The following is a 15403-nucleotide window of genomic DNA, read 5'->3' on the forward strand; positions in this document are numbered from 1 at the left end:
TGAACAAAAATTGAAATTAATTTTTTATTGTTTTTATCGATATGTATTTAGTAATATTTTGAAAATTTTCCCACAGCTGCAAGTGATCATGCCATCAATTTGAAAGAATTATAGAACTACGCTAGAGTGTGGAGTCTGTACAGCGATTTTATTAAATTCTGAAAACGTTGTAGCACTTGGACTGTATTAGTGATGCGAAACTTGTCTAATATTCTGTTGTAACTTCATGATTTATTATGACGGGACTAAAACATTTCTACTCGGAGAAATACAAAAAAATGTGATGTTTTGTTTTACGACAGCAATTAATAAACATCCAATTTTTTTTAAAAAGTCAATTCCGCATATTTTAGAATTTTCATAAAAACAATTTTTCAATTTCGTCAAAATGAAACCTCATACAGAAATTATTACCAGGTGTGGTATTTTGTTTTATCGCTAATTCGTTTCAAGGACTATTTTACACTTGTTTTATACACTGTTAAAATGGGATACGTTCAGTTTGAAGCATTTCATCCTGGAACATGTTCAAAATTCACAGATTGTTTTCAGAATGATAAAACCACAAATATTTTTTTGTAATCTGTTTAAAAGTTTGTTGATAGTGTTATAAGTTCTTTAAAAAAAATATTATTTCAAACGTTTTTAATTTTCATATGAAAATCATTTTAGTAGAAATGAAATTATAATGACCTGAAAATGTGTTAGAAATTGATATAAAAGTAGATTATTGATCTAGAAAAGGACTACATGTTTGTAGAAACATAATTTGATGTGAGTTAAAGCAATTTAAGAAAGGAATATCGTGCTATTAGTAACTGTAACAAAGATGTTAATATTTTAAATATATCGGGTTTCGCGTTTGGAATCGGATAATTTATTGAAAATAAAATTCTGAAAGGGGTCGAGGTCAAGGCTTTTATCATTGTTAATGGTTAAAAGTTTTATCACCATAGTTTTTTCTGTCTACTTTACTAGCTTTTACTCGAAAGTTTTATAAATCTAACGAATTCGGTACAAGCTTGCTGTATATTAAATTTCTGTCGAATTCATTCAGTCTTCAGAAAAATGTATCGAATTTAAATGTATCAATTTCATGTATCAAAATTTTCACAACGTTTATTAATCCTGAAAGAATGGTAGACAGAAATATCGCAAGACATTTGCTTAATTTTTAGGGATGTTTTGACAAATTCTGAACCTTGGGTAAAGAATAAAGATTTTTGGTCTAATACTCTTATTCATTTGAAAATTATAAACAATTTGTGTTTAGTTTAAAAAAAATAATTAAAAAGGTTATTGAAGAAAACGACCATACTAAAATAACCATTGTTTCTGAATAAAATTTTCTATGAAAATGTTTTTATCTACTATTTTTTATTTCAAATAACGAAGAAGAAATTAAGCTTTTAGCAATAAAAAAACAAAACAAAATTAATGATTGTCAACGTACAAACAGAAATTGTTAATAATATTTTGTACATATTATGTAAATTTTTGCCTGAAGTAAACATCCACATAATTGCCATATTTTTGTTGTTTGTTTAGTTCAAATATTAAATAAAGGATGTTTTTAACTTGTACTTTTTCACACGCTTTTCTTATTGACCTGTATGTATGTATAAATGTAACAGAATCTTTCAACATAATTTTCCTCAACTTGTAGACGTCCGATTGATTTGATGACAATACAATAATTTAATAACTTTATCCTAGTATCCTGAACAATATTATCTTGCATTATTAATACTATTCTTAACGGTCAGGTAATGCAGTGACGATGGTGTTTACTCCTCATATGGATGTCGTGAGATCGAAACCTATCCAAATCAATAGTTTTTTTATTTTCCTCCTGAAATCCAGAAATCGATGTAAAGGATAAAAGATAGAGGTAGGTATAATATTGAATATTAATAATAAAACCTGAAAAATTGGTAAAAACGATATTTTATTATATATATTTGTACATATATGTCACCTAAAAAAAATTTGAATGAATAATAATAATGGTTATTTTATATAGTAAAAAATCAATTTTCGGGATAAAGTTTTCAAATTAATATAATAAATAAATAAATATCGTTATATATTTTAAATTTTGTTTTATTTTTTTCTATCCCATTTTTCCTTTCAGAACAAAATTATTAATTAACTAATTAATTTTTTAGTAAAGGTACAAAAGAAGTTGGATTGTAAATAAGTAATCAACAAATTCTTTTTGGATTTTCATTTTATTTTTGTGTGGTATTTGGTTTGTAAAAAAAAAGTTGATGCAAAAAAATTTTTTTAAGATGAAATTAATTTTATGGAATTATGTGGAAGTAATTCGTTAATAGTTTTTATGTATTTTGATTTTATTTAAATAAAGTTGAAAATTCAAAACCTGTTTTTCTTTTATTTTTCCCCATCTCTCTGTAGCTGTACATTATTATTTCAGTTAAAAATAGGTAAGTATTTCGAACTTCACGATAGGTAAGTATTTCAAACTTCGTTTGCCATTTTTTTCTAATAAAACTACTCAAAATTTTCCGAAAATGAGTTTTACTTTTTGTTATAATTTAAGAAAGTCGAAAATATGAATATATAATTATTTATTAATACGAATAACAGAGCCCTTATGGTATAATGGTTAGCGTATCTGACTTCGAATAAATAGTTCCCGGGTTCGAAACATAGGAGGACATATATTAAAAAAAAAGTTCATTAAATCTCATAAGCAAATTCTGATTTTTATTTTCATTTTTTTTTCAAATTTCCACCACAACATGTTTGCCTAGTACAAATGATGAAAAAATTAGTTTTTTTTCGTTCAAAATCTTCAATTTTTTTCACATTTCTACTAGGAGAACATCATGGACGGACGGAATAAGTAGTACCTGATAGCAAGGTAATTGTTGTCACCTCGTAAGTCAGACAGTTAGTGGTCTGCACACCCGTGTTTGGTGAGTGAGACCTCTAGTGGGCAGACCAATAACTTTCTGCCAAAATAAAATTTTAGACTTTCGGGGTGAAAACACTTACTCACATTTCTCCTTATCAGGAACTACTAATTCCCACTTATGTTCTCCTAGTACAAATGTTGAAAAAATTGAAGATTTTTTCGAACTTTTTTGATAAAAAAATTTCAATTTGATTGAATGCAGGAGAAAATGATTGATTTTTTTCCACAAAGTTATTTATTTGTCTGTTAACTTTTTTGGTGAGTGGAAATTAAAAAAAAAATTAAATTATTGAAAACAAAAAAAAAAAACTTTTAAAAATATACTAGAAACACCGCTTGGATGCGAATTAGAGTACTTTGTAACCGTAGTCAGAAGCGCAAACTACTGAGCTATTTGATAAATATTTACATTTTTACTTTTAGATTAAATGAATTTTTCCTGACGTTCAAAATTTTTCACTTTTATTATAGTTTAAATTATCTATATAAGCCGCCTACTTGTTATTAATAACGTCAGTTATACATATGTCATAAATCACTATTCTGTCAGGGGGTGGGAATTTAAATTATCATGTTTCTATCTCATAAAGGTAAGTATTAAATTAATTATATGATAATAATACATAAGCCTGGTAGCTGTGTGTGTATAATACATATTGAACTAACGATTAATTTCCATGGTAGTACCATCTATGATAAACCTGTTGAACTAACTATTAGATTCGACGACGATGCCATCTATGATAAACCTGTTGAACTAACTATTAGATACGACGATGGTGCCATCTATGATAATCCTGCTGAACTAACTATTATACTCGACGATAATGCCATCTATGATAATCCTGTTGAACTAACTATTAATTTCGACGATAGTGCCATCTATGGTAAATTTGTTGAACTAACTATTAATTTCGATGGTAGTGTCGCCTGTCTCTAATTAATTAAACTAACATTTCTCCTTAATTTATAGTTAAAAATTTTAAAAGCTTCTATTCAAAACGATGTACTATATATATATTTGAATAATTCCTTTTTGTGTACTTGATTAGCATTTGATTAAATAGTTTTGGGTATCTACTTAATAAACAAGTGCAATAAACATTATATATTGATTTATTGATTTATAATATTTGTAATTTCATTTATTTTTCAGAGAATATTTAATAAAAATAATAATTTTGGCGATTATAGATAAAATAATAATTTTTTCTCTGAAGTTTTAAAAGAATTATCTTATTTTAGGTTTAATTTTTTTTATCAATAATAATATTGATATCTGGAACTGTAGTATATGTATTAAAACGAAAACATTTATTAAATTAATATTTATTTAATCATTAACTAATTCATTATTTATAAAGTTAAGTATTTAAATAATTATATGATTAAACATAAGCCAAGTAGCTGAGTGGGTAAAGCACTTAACTATGATGCATAGGTACGCTAGTTCGTATCCTGATGGGATTTCCTTTTTTACTTTTAGATGAAATGAATTTGAAAGGTCTAATCAATCATTTTCTCCTGCATTCTCAATCATATTGAAATTTTTTTATCAAAAAAGTTCGAAAAAATCTTCATTTTTTTCAACATTTGTACTAGGAGAACATAAGTGGGAATTATTAGTTCCTGATAAGGAGAAATGTGAGTAAGTGTTTTCGCCCCGAAAGTCTAAAATTTTATTTTGGCAGAAAGTTATTGGTCTGTTCACTAGAGGTCACACTCACCAAACACGGGTGTGCAGACCACTAACTTTCTGACTTACGAGGTGACAACAATTACCTTACTATCAGGTACTACTTATTCCGTTCGTCCATGATGTTCTCCTAGTAGAAATGTGAAAAAAATTGAAGTTTTTGAACGGAAAATAACTAATTTTTTCATCATTTGTACTAGGCAAACATGTTGTGGTGGAAATTTAAAAAAAAATGTAAATAAAAATCAGAATTTGCTTAAAAGATTTAATTAATTTTTTTTAAATATATGTCCTCCCCTAGTTTCGAACTAGGGGACTATTTATTCGAAGTCAGATACGCTAACCATTATACCATAAGGGGTCTGTTATTCGTATTAATAAATAATTATATTCATATTTTCGACTTTCTTAAATTATAACAAAAAGTAAAACTCATTTTCGGAAAATTTTGAGTAGTTTTATTAGAAAAAAAATGGCAAACGATAGTTTGAAATACTTACCTATCGTGAAGTTCGAAATACTTACCTATTTTTAACTGAAATAATAATGTATAGCTACAGAGAGATGTGGAAAAATAAAAGAAAAACAGGTTTTGAGTTTTCAACTTTATTTAAATAAAACCAAAATACATAAAAACTATTTACGAATTACTTCCACATAATTCCATATAATTAATTTCATCTTAAAAAAATTTTTTTGCATCAACTTTTTTTTTACAAACCAAATACCACACAAAAATAAAATGAAAATCTAAAAAGAATTTGTTGATTACGTATTTACAATCTAACTTCTTTATCTCACTTATATTTTATAAGAATTTGTTTGTACCTTTACTAAAAAATTAATTAGATAATTAATAATTTTGTTCTGTAAGGAAAAATGGGATCGAAAAAAATCAAACAAAATTTAAAATATATAACGATTTTTATTTATTTAGAAAGTGGTACAATTTATAATTAATGGTAGTACAGAATTGATCACATTGTTGTCGCTTGGATAAAAACGAAGTAACCGATTCCACTCACATCAAAAATGTAAATATGAATGTAATTTAATAAATAAAGATTAACAAATAATGATGTGGGTGGCCTCTGTGATAAGGCGTATGTCATAAAAACGGAGGTTAAACCCTCATTATTATTATTATGAAACCATTGGCTCGAATAATACAATATGCTGAGTCTGATTTCAATTAAAAAATTTTCTTTATAATAATCAGTTCCATGTGTATGTACTTGAAAGTAGCTTGTTTATTAATGTTTAAAATCACAGTGCGAAAAGTTATGTTGAACCGATTAGGACGCAAAATTTGGTACCAATTTTATTTGCAAATGATTGCTCCACAAAAAAGTATTAATAATTAGATTTTATATGCACAGTTTGGAGAAATATCACACCTTTTCAGTTTCAAACGCTTCTTATTTTTCATATTTAAGAAAATTTACGACTAATTCACACAAAGATCGAGGATCTTCGATGTGAATCATGTGACCTGCAGTTGGTAGAAATTCTAGTCTTGCATTCGTAAAAATCTTTTTAATATCTTCTGCATGGGATTTTCTGAAAAAATTTCACATAAATTAACAAATTTTTAACCCCTGGTTTGGTTTGGGAGATATACGAGAAAAATTTGTACAAGATCGCTACAAGATTTTAATACCAGTCAAATATATCGTCCTGTCTGCTTTTTTGCATTAAAATTGAATCTCGTAGCCCCAATCATGAGCGAAATCTGTACCCTCAAAAATTGAAATGATTGGTAAGAATAACCCCTTACAGGAAAACAGCAGATAGGCCGATATCTTTGACTGGCTATAAAATTTCAACGTATTCATTTCGCACGGATTTTTTCTGTATATTCTGTGGGCCTTAAGTGAAAACTGTAAATATACTTACGGTACAAATTTTGATTTTTCACCTGCAATTAATAACATTGGTTTATCGTAAGTTAAGTTTCCAACGTGTAGGCTTTTAAAAGAATTATAATTTTCTAGTAATGCAGGAATATTTATTTTCCAATTATAGCTAAAAAAGGGAGATTACGATAAATAAAAATTTCAGTATAATTCCAAAAATATATTTTACCTTCCATCGGTGTTACGATTAATATTTTGTAATAAAAATTCTCTGTAATCTGGAGCATTGACTGCAATTTTTTTTAGTTCGTTATCCACATATTTTCGTACTTCAAGTATATTTCCAGTTTGTTTTTTTAAATCAAATTTTGCTAATTTTTGAAGGAGTTGCAATGGTTCAGCCAAAATTTTTTTCATGTCATCAGCTCCTTCAATTGGCGAAATATCAATTATAATCACACTTGATACTTGATCGGGCTAAAAATAATTTCGTGTTTTACATGCTTTTATTGTTTCATTGGAAAAAACTGTTAATTGGCTTTATTTCTTCAGAAATCCGGTAAATCAAATGTTGAAAAACGCGCACAAAAAACTAAAAACTTTATCGGGGTAAATGTTGGAATAATCCATCGATCGGCTATCGATCGAAACTATGAATATTTATCGATGAGATTTTTGTTGTTGAAAAAATAGGGAATATATTAATCAATGCATTCTTACGTATTTTAAAGCAGCATACATAGAAGCTCGACCACCCATTGAATGTCCTAAAAAAACCGCTTCTTTCAATCCTAAATTTTTTAACAGTTGCATATAATCTTCGGCCATTAGTTCATAACTATGGCCTGGAGTATGAGGACTATTACCATGATTTCTATTATCAACTACATATATTTTTCGAGGTGGCTCAAGATCTTCAAGTAATGATTTTGCGATACCTGCCCAATCATTGCTTTGTCCCATTAAACAATGTGATATAATTACAGGATTTACGACCGTGTTATTTGTCCTGTCATCATCATATAGTTGGTACTCTAAATTGACCGCCGTTTTTCTTTTAGCTGATAAATGTAAATTTTTAAATTTTGATATCAATAAACTATTTGCCTGTTTTAAACTAGGAAAGGCTTTTAAAAAAATCATTTTTGTATTAAAAAAAATTCATTCCATGACCTAAACTTTAATGGAATATTAAATTTTCACATAGTATTTGACATGTTTCGGATTATTTGTCAAATTTTCAAATTCAATACAAGCAATGAGATGCTGTTATTTAAAATTCATTTAAACTTTCCATGGTAACAAAATGTAAAGAGATATTTTTTCACGGTAAAAGCATTGATATTTAGACCAAGAACCTAAATGAAAAAACGTAAATTTTTGCTCACCTAGCTAGCTGCCACAAAGCCGTGGCCAAACTAGGTTGGAAAAGTATCCTATGGAAAATAACTTGCTAAACTGTCGCAAGTTTTTAGTGTAGGCTTGCTCTGCAACAAAATATATAAAAACTAATTTGTCACAAACAATATGTGAGGGGGTAGCATTGTAGAAGTTGTGTTTTTTACAAGTTTTTTTAATTCTAGAAAGAAAACAGTCAGAAATTTTCAAAAAACTACCTGATCATTGATATATTTGTTCTGATTTAAAAAAAAAACACACAGCTATCCATATTTAACTTTTAAAATTATCATTTTTTATTTCTAAGAAAATCTATTACAATTTCACAAAAAAGTTTTGAATGTTCCATATGAACCAAATGACCTGCATTCGGAACAAATTCTATTCTTACATTAGGAAAAATCTTTTTGATAGGTTCTATATGTGATATTCTGAAAATTTTTAATATTAATTTAAACTTTTTTGGATACCGAAACAAATTTTTATATTATAAAAATACTTACGGTACAAAATTGGATTTTTCTCCCGCAACTATCAGCACAGGTTTATCGTAAACAAAATTTTTAAAGTTTAACAATTTCAAATTAGAATATTTTTCTATTAATGTTGGGATATTTATCTTCCAACTCCAACTGAGAAAAAAAGTAATAGTTTAATAATTTAACTCACAAATAAAAAAATAATATTAAGAACAATATTTTACCTTCGATCGGGATTTTGTTTCAAATTTTGTAATATAAACTGTCTAAGTCCGGGACGATCAATTGAAAGTTTTTTTAATTCCTTGTCTACAATTTTTCGACCTTCATGTAGCTCAATTCCTTTTTGTTTTCTTAAATCAATTGTCGCTAATGTTTTAAGAATATTTAAAGGATCAGCCAATATAGTTTTAACTTCATCTCCTTCAATAATTGGAGAAATATCGACGAGTATTAAGCTTGATACTTTTTCAGGCTGAAAATTAATGTAGTCGAATTAGGTTGGACGTAGAATTCAATTAGCTTGGATTCAGTTAGAGTAAGTTATTTCTATTCATTGGTATGTTGAGGTGGGCAGGGGATTTGTAGGCATTGTCCTCTGAGTCCTTAATATATTCCCTTACCATCTGAATATGTTTTCGAAGAAGAAGGATATTCGGAGTTAATATTGGTAAATTTTTCTTGAATCGTAAAAATCAAATAAGAGTTTAAAAAAACTTACTTTTGTTAAAGCAGTATGCATAAAAGCTCGGCCACCCATTGAATGTCCTAATAAAACAGCTTCTGTTAAACCTAAGGTCGAATAAAGTTGTACGGTATCATCGGACATTAATTCATAACTATGGTCTGGTGTGTGTGGACTATCGCCATGATTTCTGTTATCAATTACATATATTTTTCGATTTGGAACGAGATCCTGAAGTAAACATTTTGAAACACTTTTCCAATTATTACTCTGACCCATTAGACCATGTGATATTATTATAGGATTTGCTGATGAGTTTTTAGTCTTGTCATTTTGAATTACTTGATATGCTAAATTTACTGCTGTTTTGGCGTTAACCGATACGTGTAAATTTTTAAATTTTGATTTTATACAATTATTTACATGTTTTGTGTTTGGAAAACGTTTAATAAAAATCATTTTTGATATTTATACATAAAAATGGACTAGAATAGAAGCGATTATGAATAAAATTAACGATTAGAAACTAAATTGTCCATGAACATGCTCCATGTGCATTTGACATTTGACCTTCATGTCAAAAAAACGCTATCAATAATCAAAAAGATAAATATTTATTTTATCAAAAAGTACAGGGCAGTATTTATTAAGCTCAAAAAAGGGGAGTGTAAAAATTTGAGTCATATTTTTCAAATTTTCAAGTTTAAGGTAGCTTCAATAAATTTCAAAATTTTACCACAATTGTTTCTACATTTGGTTCAAGGGCTAATATTAGAATATCCCTGGTTTTTGTAAGCGTTGAAAACGAACACAGACAGATTAAACTGCTTATTTTATTTCTTCCATCCCTTTATTACTTGTTTTGTGGGTTCAAAACAAAAACTTTTAACTCTATTATTTTTAACATAAATAAAATCTTTTTATATATTATTATTTACAGATAAAATATTTTTACAATGACACCCTTAAACTTTTTAACAACGATAATAAATTATTTTTAAAACGTTCAGAATACTGTTATATACAATTTACTAATAATCAGGGCAGGGATGACGAACCAATGGCAGGCACAACAATATTTTAGCCATGGCTTTTAGCCAGGCATCACAAAGTTCGCAATGAAGTATTATACGAATGAACGCGCGCTCATTAGCGCGCACATCGTGGACTACAATTGACATTTTGAAACAAATCACATTAATATTAAAAAATTATCATACGAGAGCGGCAAGTTATTCGGCTGCAAATATTATTGCTCGGCATAGTAAACCTGTTCAAGATGGAGAGTTTTGAAGGAGCCTGGTTAGAATGCGCACTCTCACTGATGATTTCGATAATATAGATAAGATATCAGCGCATCAAAGAAACTGCTCGAAAATGTAACAGATAAACAAAAAATTAATATTAAGTCTGCTCTTTTTATACTGTTATGTTTTGATGAAAGCACTGGCGTCTGCACGTTTAGCTGTTTCTGTTCGACATTGCGTAAGAAACGCCATTGATGAAATGGAAATTAATTAACGGCAAAACATTTCTTAAAATAAAAAATGTCACGTTGATACATAAAAATTCGCCACCCCTGGTTATAGATGATTAATTTTATCATTTAGCTATTTTTCATTTTTTAGAAAATCTATAACAAATTTACAAAATAGTGGTGTATTTTCCATGTGAACTAAATGACCAGCATCTGGAACATATTCTATCCTTGCTTTAGGGAAAATCTTTTTAATGGGTTCTGCATGTGATTTTCTGAAACATCATCCACAAAACATTAGTTTTAAAATATTTCTAAATAAAAAGGTTTTCATTTAAAATAAACTTACGGAACAAAAGGTGATTTTTCACCGGCAACAAACAGTACAGATTTATCATAGACTAAATTTTCAAAATTTATTGCTTTAAAATTAAAAAATCGATCGATTAATGTCGGAAGGTTTATTTTCCAACCAAAACTAAAAAATAAAATTGGTTTGATTTATAAATTTAATTTGAATCATGGATTCTGATAGAGAAAATTCAAGAGGCCTAATAACACGCATCATGTAAGGTATTTCTTGGGATCAAATAATGTAACGGGTGTGCCATTTTTTATGTCGGTATGTAAACATTGTATAACTTTGTAAAAACAACCGATTTCTGTACATAAAAGATGGTGCACCCTGTACTAATATGTACTATCCATAAAATATTACTGTTTTCGTAGAAAAACATCTGGCACTTTGTGAAATTTCTTTATATGACAGCTCCTTGAAATATTTTACCTTCCATCTGGATTTTGTTTAAGATTTTGTAACAAAAATGATCTAAGTCCTGGACTATCAATTTTCTGTTTTTTCAATTCGTTGTCTGCATATTTTCGAGCATCTGACATAGTTCCACATTGTTCACTCCAATCGATAGTTGCTGCTGCTTTTAAGAGTTGGAGAGGTTCACTTAACACAACACCCTCATCTTTTCTGACAATTGGAGAAATATCAACGATTATTAAACTAGATGCTTTTTCTGGCTGAAATCATTTTTTTTTTCTTTATAATATTCGATATAGAAAGAAAAATTGTATTTTAGTTTGGAAATATGAAATACTTTAGGAACAAAATTTTCTTCTAAGGTATTTTTATTATAAATATTTCTAAAGTTTTTTTCAGTTGATTTAGCAAAAATATTATTCAAATTGAAAGCTTACGTATGTTAAAGCGGTGTGCATGAATCCTCGGCCACCCATTGAATGTCCCAATAATACAGCTTCTTTTAAACCTAAAGTTGAGTAAAGTTGCAAAGTATCTTCGGTCATTAACTCGTACGTATGATCTGAAGTATGAGGACTATTTCCATGATTTCTATTATCCACTACATATATTTTTCTAGGCGGATCAAGCTCTTCAAATAGACATTTTGATACACTTTTCCAGTTTAAACTTTGACCGATGACACCATGTGATATTATGATAGGATTTGCTGTCGATTTTTTCGTTCTTTCATCTTCAAGTACTTGATACGCTAAATTTACGGCTTCTTTCCGTTTAGCTGATAAGTGTATATTTTTTATTTCCGTTTTAAAAATATTATTAATCAGTTTTGTACTTTGTTTCATAAAAATCATATTTAGAATTTTAAAAATCCACGCGGTTTGATTGGGATGACATAAGTATTTGACACTTGAATTAAATGTCAAAATCTACTTTACACGAACGCTCTCTATCTTAGAATTGTGTAAACAAAATATATACAGAGGTGTATTCAAGTCAACTTTATGTTGAATGTTACTTGAAAAAGAAGCATAATAATTTGGATTGTATGAAATTCGTGACGAGTTCTTCTGGATTCCCTATGCTCCCACAGGACGACAAAATGGTTTATTCTTATCGAAAATCGATATCTCGAGTTATGTACATACTAAAAATGATTCCCTAACCTCATTTTTAATAAAACACATAGTAATGATAAACAACTATATTCATAATATGGTTGGTGAATGTGATTATCAATTTTGGGCTAGTTGGATAGTTGAATCAAAATTTATTTAGCTAGTACTGTCAAAATCAATCCATAGAACAAGAAGCTAAACTATACAGGGGCGGCAAGTTTCAAAAAATATATGGGGGAGGCTAAAATAAACGGAGAGAGTAGAGTGAGTATTAATCGTAGGGAAAAAGGTGAAACTATATGTTGATGGTATAAAAACAGAAATTTAATGTAAAAAAAACACTAAATAAAGATTACGGAGATGAACTATGGAGATTACAGAAAAAAGTGTGAAATCATAGAATATCTCTACCAAACTTCAAAAAATTCCAGTTGCCAAAATATTGGAGAGACATGTCACCGACAACAAAATGAGGGGAGTGCTTTATCCACCATACTTGCCGCCCCTGAAACTATGTTTAGCTTTTTACGATGTGACGCTGCTTGTTTGTTCTTGCGAAGTGTTTTTCCAGAAGTTAGCAAAGCCTAAACTGACTACGTAACCCATTTTTACGCTCAATCTCAGCATGAAAATATACCTTAACACAGTTATCATTTTTTATATTAACATCCTCTTGAATACAATTCAAAAAGGGAGATAATTCTTCTAACTGAATACACTCCTAACAGTTGATGAAAGAAAATTTTAAATGGCGGTCAGTGCTATGATTCGTGACATTAGTGCGTCATGTCATTCCGTAATAATTGAATGAAATAATTTTTAATAAAAAGTTTTTAAACATTAAATTTTATTTTTATAAATATATATGTATTTGAAAAATGTTTGATGTGTGTATCAACAAAATATGTGTACATGCTAATTAGAAAATTACCAATTTTAATTATATTTGATTAAAAAAATATCCGGAAACATGGCTAGGGAGTATGATCATTTATTCAAACTTCTTATCATTGGTGATAGTGGTAAGTATTATTTATTAATAATTGTGTAGGTGGGGTCTGGATAAACACCCCTCAACATGCAACATGTGATTCTAAATTTAAATGATCTATTTAAATAATTTAATATGATAATTAGGTGTTGGTAAAAGTTCACTATTGTTGAGGTTCTCGGACAATACATTTAATGGTAGTTATATTACAACTATTGGAGTTGATTTCAAAATAAGGACGGTTGAATTAAATGGCGAAAGAGTTAAATTACAAATATGGGATACAGCTGGTCAAGAACGTTTTAGAACGATTACAAGCACGTAAGTTCTCTCAAAGTTTTTGTTACTAGTTTCGAAATATCGTAACAAAAATATTGTAATTTTAGATATTATAGAGGCACACATGGTGTTATTGTCGTTTATGATGTTACCAATGGTGAATCCTTTGCAAATGTTAAACGATGGCTTCACGAAATTGAACAAAATTGCGATGTTGTAAACAAAGTATTAGGTAAGAGAAATTTTGCAAATCAATAACTTATAATTGATGTAGTGTAACCTTGTGAAATTAATTGAGCTTTTACACGATAAGGTATTACATACAAATTTTTGAAATGTTTAATCGATATGGCATAGTTTGTAATAAAATTTCTTTAGATGGCGCTATTTTGGTTATATAAACAAGGCCTAGTTTTTAAATTTTGATAGTGATGAATCAGTGACTACTGATTTTTCATAATTGTTTATAAAATCAGAGGGGAAATTAACTTAAACAGGATTCACTTTAACTAATAACACTTCTAATTAATACCAAACGTCCTTTTTCTTAAGGATGTTTGAGATATACAGTGTGTCCCCGAATAGAGGTAACTATACTTGTAAATTTTCTTATTTTGCATTTTAAGAAAAAAGTCATTCTTTATAAGAAGTTTTGCTTATTCTGAAAAGTATGTAGGAATATTTAAAACTTTTAAATAATGTACAGGGTAGACAAAAATTTGGTATCACTATTTTTTTTTTTGGGTTAACTACCCTTCTTTTTTAAAAGTAGTTTACCAAAAAAAAGGTAGTTTACCAAAAATAAAAATAGTCATTCCAAATTTTTGGCTACCCTGTACATTATTTAGAAGTTTTAAATATTCCTACATACTTTTCAGAATAAGCAAAACTTCTTATAAAGAATGACTTTTTTTTTTGTTCTTAAAATGCAAGATAAGTAAATTTACAAGTATAGTTACCTCTATCCGGGGACACACTATATATATTCACGAATTGCTAGTTTTTAGTACTTTTGCCTTCTTTTATACGTCCAAACACCCTAAAGTCCAGAACTGAAAACTCAACATATTTTTAATGTTTCAGTTGGAAATAAAAACGATGCACCAGAACGAAAAGTAGTGTTAACAGAAGATGCAAAACGATTTGCGGATCAAATGGGTATTGAATTATTTGAAACATCCGCAAAAGACAATCTTAATGTTGAGGAAATGTTTCTAAGTGTTACAAGACAAGTATTAAAATCAAAACAAGAATTACGCGAAAGGCAAAACATTAATGCACCAGATACATTTAAAATAAATAGTCGTAGCAAACCAGGCAAGAAACGGTGTTGCTAACCAACGTTCCAACGTGATTTTTTGGTTTTATATCTATTATAAAAGAAAAACAAACAAATTTATCAAAAAACAAACATTTTACAATTATTTTGAGAATTTAAAAACATAAATTGAGTGAGAAAATCGTATTCTCGAAAAAAAAAAAAATATAAACAAAATCGTTGTATATTTATATATATTAAATGTTAAGATGAAAATATATATTAGTCCAGGAGCTGTCGATCTAAAAAGTTCCCTCATACCGTGCATATATTTTTTTTAAAGAAAATAGATAGTTTAAAACTATAGGAATTCGAAACGGTAGGTTTGCGTGGTTTTGCAAAGCCGAAAAAATGTTTAAAAAAATTAATTATTAAAAAAATCGATAAATGTTT

The 15403-nt window shown here is 28.4% G+C and overlaps 4 protein-coding genes across 6 annotated transcripts; 1 reads left to right on the forward strand and 3 right to left on the reverse strand.

Annotated features, from left to right (window-relative positions):
• Positions 1–5723: 5723 nt before the first annotated feature.
• On the reverse strand, positions 5724–8203 carry LOC123301476 (protein ABHD11-like). Of its 3 annotated transcripts, XM_044884219.1 has the most exons (7): positions 8110–8203; positions 7882–7980; positions 7360–7554; positions 7214–7260; positions 6723–6970; positions 6534–6662; positions 5724–6197 (listed from the first exon to the last, which is right to left on the reverse strand). In XM_044884219.1, exons 3-7 carry the CDS (start codon positions 7454–7456, stop codon positions 6056–6058), a joined length of 663 nt encoding a protein of 220 aa, XP_044740154.1. In that variant the 5' UTR covers positions 7457–7554; positions 7882–7980; positions 8110–8203; the 3' UTR covers positions 5724–6055. The 3 variants fall into 3 exon arrangements, with proteins under 3 accessions (XP_044740154.1, XP_044740155.1, XP_044740153.1); XM_044884220.1 differs by lacking the exon at positions 7360–7554; XM_044884218.1 differs by having other exon boundaries at positions 7214–7554.
• LOC123300514 (protein ABHD11-like) lies at positions 7965–9526 on the reverse strand. The gene is made up of 5 exons (XM_044883098.1): positions 9092–9526; positions 8595–8845; positions 8395–8523; positions 8197–8322; positions 7965–7980 (listed from the first exon to the last, which is right to left on the reverse strand). The coding sequence occupies exons 1-5, from the start codon at positions 9512–9514 to the stop codon at positions 7965–7967; spliced, it is 945 nt and encodes a 314-aa protein (XP_044739033.1). The 5' UTR covers positions 9515–9526.
• A 470-nt stretch (positions 9527–9996) lies between these two features.
• LOC123301475 (protein ABHD11-like) lies at positions 9997–12204 on the reverse strand. The gene is made up of 4 exons (XM_044884216.1): positions 11742–12204; positions 11320–11564; positions 10882–11010; positions 9997–10807 (listed from the first exon to the last, which is right to left on the reverse strand). The coding sequence occupies exons 1-4, from the start codon at positions 12156–12158 to the stop codon at positions 10666–10668; spliced, it is 933 nt and encodes a 310-aa protein (XP_044740151.1). The 5' UTR covers positions 12159–12204; the 3' UTR covers positions 9997–10665.
• Positions 12205–13237: 1033 nt separating this feature from the next.
• On the forward strand, positions 13238–15094 carry LOC123301477 (ras-related protein Rab-35). Its single transcript, XM_044884221.1, has 4 exons — positions 13238–13444; positions 13560–13734; positions 13800–13924; positions 14776–15094. Exons 1-4 carry the CDS (start codon positions 13393–13395, stop codon positions 15027–15029), a joined length of 606 nt encoding a protein of 201 aa, XP_044740156.1. The 5' UTR covers positions 13238–13392; the 3' UTR covers positions 15030–15094.
• The last annotated feature ends 309 nt before the right edge of the window (positions 15095–15403 follow it).

This window comes from Chrysoperla carnea, chromosome 5, assembly GCF_905475395.1.
Source record: "Chrysoperla carnea chromosome 5, inChrCarn1.1, whole genome shotgun sequence".
Classification (NCBI taxonomy): domain Eukaryota; kingdom Metazoa; phylum Arthropoda; class Insecta; order Neuroptera; family Chrysopidae; genus Chrysoperla; species Chrysoperla carnea.